General features: G+C 43.7%; 1 protein-coding gene across 3 annotated transcripts in view; it reads left to right on the top strand.

Moving 5' to 3' along the window:
* The window catches only part of LOC310821593 (arf-GAP with dual PH domain-containing protein 1), a 10,423-nt gene extending 6,876 nt beyond the window's left edge, over nucleotides 1-3,547 (top strand). For all 3 annotated transcript variants that reach the window (XM_083693679.1, XM_083693680.1, XM_083693678.1), the window contains 3 exons: nucleotides 596-667; nucleotides 2,007-2,238; nucleotides 2,559-3,547. In XM_083693679.1, coding sequence (XP_083549805.1) covers nucleotides 596-667; nucleotides 2,007-2,238; nucleotides 2,559-2,587 — 333 coding nt within the window. In that variant the 3' untranslated portion in view covers nucleotides 2,588-3,547. The remainder of the gene's footprint in view (nucleotides 1-595; nucleotides 668-2,006; nucleotides 2,239-2,558) is intronic.

Here is a 3,547-nt window from a genome sequence, read left to right as displayed (position 1 = left end):
CACTCCCTTAATTAATCAGGAACAACTTTAATTTTTCAACAAGCTCACGTCAAGGAAGCTCATCACAAGGATATGAAACATTGAAAGGTGGACCGTTTATCTATCATCAGGGGCTGATATGGTTTTTTTTTTTTAATTATTTGGAGCGTAACCAGCTGACAGGAGCACATGCTGATTGATCTGTCCTGAGCTGCTCTGTGGGTTCTTATGGCCGTGTCTTATCCTGCTCTTCCTGCTGTGCTCTCTGATGACAATCTGAGGTCAATAATCACTCAGCGGGGGAGGGCGGACACACACTGACTCTCTCTCTCTCTTCTCTCATCTCTCTTTCTCATCCCCCTCCACGTCTCTCTTTCTCACCTCCCCCCTCCACGTCTCTCTTTCTCACCCCCCCTCCTCTCTCTCACCCCCTCATCTCTGACTCCTTCTAACCACCCTCATCTATATTTCTATCTCTTTTTCTCTCTCTCTCTCACACACACACATACACACACACACACATACACACACACACACACACATCCTTACTCATCTCTGGTCTCTGTCTCTCTCTCTCTCTCTCTCTCTCTCTCTCTTCTCTCTCCCCCTCCGGCAGCATACAGAAGGTTTTAAGAAGCGCTGGTTCACCCTGGACCACAGACGTCTCATGTACTTCAAAGATCCCCTGGTAAGTCAGGTTTCTTACACACGCACACATGCACACACACATTTTTCTCCAGCTTCATAAACCCACATGAAACTTCCTTTTGCTCTTCAAATGATTACAATGGCCCTGTGTTAGTTTTGACAAAGAGGAGCCTCACTCTTCAAACTACGGGGAGATGAAACGCCAGACGGTACGAAATCTGATACGTTCAGACTATCGAAACCACGACAGCAAAGAATGTCTGATATACAACCGAAGACCCAAAAAGAGAACAGTGAAACTCAAACACTCGCACCATCGCTGAACTCGTGTAACATCAGGGCCCAAATTAGTATGAGAAAGAGGTAACACTATCAGGGCTTAGTAGCGTCGATATGGAAGGGAGGTTAACGCCGTGGTGTGTATTTAATCTCCCTGGTTCATACGTGCTCGATACTATTCCTCATTCCGTCCCATGCATTACAATGAGCCTGTTCTCCGATTTCTGTCTCCACCAGACTCCCCTGTTCTACCACTCCCCCGAAAAGCACAGGGGAGAGACAGGCATTTTTTGGACAGGCTTTTGATGAGGGTTGTGCAGTCGTGGTAGAAATATAAGACAATGAGCCGCATTCACAAAACGTCTCAGATTAGGAGTGCCGATCTTGCCCACCGGCCCATGTAACCCTGCTCATTAAGATTTGAAATGCAAAACTAATCCTAGATCAGCACTCCTACCCTTTCTGAATACAAGCCAGTGTATGTGGATAGTTTTCATCCTGTGGCTTAAAGTGAGGTCCTTCCTTAGGGATGATCCGAGAAGAGCAATATTTGCAATCACATCGTTTAGCATCGGTTAGTATTGGTTAGCATTGATTAGCATTGCTGTCGTGGGACAGGCAAGTGACTCTTGAATTGTTTCTAATCTCAATGAGATCTCTTTTATAGGTCGATAGACACAATTGAACATTCGGTATGCCACGTCCTCAATGTTGAACAATTACTTGATTAATAGATCAAGGTGTGAGTGCTTTAAGTGGTTATTCAGTGTTGTCGGCATCTGACGATGAAGAAAAGCCAGCGCACACAGAATCTGCTGCTCCCAAGTGCTTTATTATTCCGCCCCAAAACAACATTGGTGTAGTCTTCATCAGGTCATACACTGCATGATACCACACTCACACACAGACACACACACACACACACACACACACACACACACACACACACACACACACACACACACACACACACACACACACACACACACACACAGACACACACACACACATACACACACACACACACACACACGCACACATTTCAAATGTTTTGTCACCTGTGCCCTCACTGTGCCCTCTCTACCGCCCACCCTTACTAGGATGCCTTCGCCAAGGGCGAGGCGTTCCTTGGCCACCGGGACCACGGCTACAGCGCCAGCCCCGGCCTGCCCGCCGGCACACACTGCAACGGAGCCTGGCAGCACGGCATCACCATAGTAACACCGGAGCGCAGCTTCCTGTTCACCTGCGAGACAGAGAGCGAGCAGCAGGATTGGCTGAAACACTTCAATCATGTCATATCGACCGTGATGTCACCTCAGGAGTACTCCAGTAAGAGAAACCTGGTTATTACTGTTTATAACCTGTTTATTTACAATTGTTATAATGCCATGAGCGTGATGGAATAGTTTGTTGTCATCAGCTTCCAGATTTCACCATAGGAGTATGCCAACAAGGGATATACTTGCTAGTTGAGTTGATTACGTTTAATTCAGAATTTAGTTATTTGTTTGTTTGGTTGATATTTATGTGTTTATTCTGTTATTACTGTTTACTAATGGTTTATAAACAGTTATTATGCCTTCCTTCAAGAGCTGAGTTAGACATGAAACTGTGAGTCTTTCTAACCTTGACCATGTTTGTGTTTGCAGTAGAGGCACTCTTCAAACACAAGCATTGATGGAGTGATGGGCTGCTGAACCAGTCTGCCTCATGGAATCCTCCTCTGTTTAATTGAAGCCATAGGCTGAATCTCTAACGTCTGTCCTGAATTCCTCACAATTCCCCTCAAGATCTGAGGTTCCTCCCCTTGGACCTCCTCCTCCAATGTATTTTGAGAAGGAGGCGAGGAGAGAGGACGTGAGGAATCAAGGGAAGACTTTGGGGATTCGGCCTTAGTGAAGCCCAATGTCATTGTGTCACCTTAGCTCTCAATCCTGGAAGCCTTAGCTCTCAATCCTGGAGGCCACCAAGAAGTCTGGGTTTGGTTTCAGTGTCCTTGTTCCACTCAAGGCCTCGTCCACCACCTCCTTATAGTTGTTGAAACACTAACTGTCATTTTGTCATTCCAATTATTTTTACACTACACTAAGAGATTATCCTATTATCTCAGTTCAGTATGTGTGTTCTCCTGTGTAACATATTAATGTTTTTGTTTATATACAGTTTAATGCTTTTAACAATGTATAAAAAATGCTATTTCTGATGGGCGATAACATACCTGGGAATTTGTAGATCCAAAAACGAACATTTAAAAAAAATATACTCCCCTTTAGTCCCCCGCAGGTGAGGGTTTCATGATTATGAGTAATGTTGCTCCAATACTGCCATCTTGTGGTAGTTAACAGAGATTGTCCGGTCTGACAAATTTCACCCTCTAATTTTAAATAAATAATTAAAACATATTATTAGGCCTAGAGTTACCAAATTGTATTGATCGTATTGATATGTATTGATATGTATTGATATGTATTCCAACTTAACATTTATTGTACATTCCATGCCATGTTTTTTGTTGGTGTTGTTATCAAGACATTTTTACAAATATTATGGTTGGTTGAAAGTTACATCGTTTATGGGACTAACCTTTCAATCCATCATTTCTAATAAAAGTATGACTGTAAATGTCCTATCCATCCTA

Source organism: Argentina silus, assembly GCF_951799395.1.
Source record: "Argentina silus genome assembly, chromosome: 22".
Lineage (NCBI taxonomy): Eukaryota > Metazoa > Chordata > Actinopteri > Argentiniformes > Argentinidae > Argentina > Argentina silus.
Note: the sequence above shows the minus strand (reverse complement) of the source record. Positions and strands in the feature narration are given on the sequence as shown.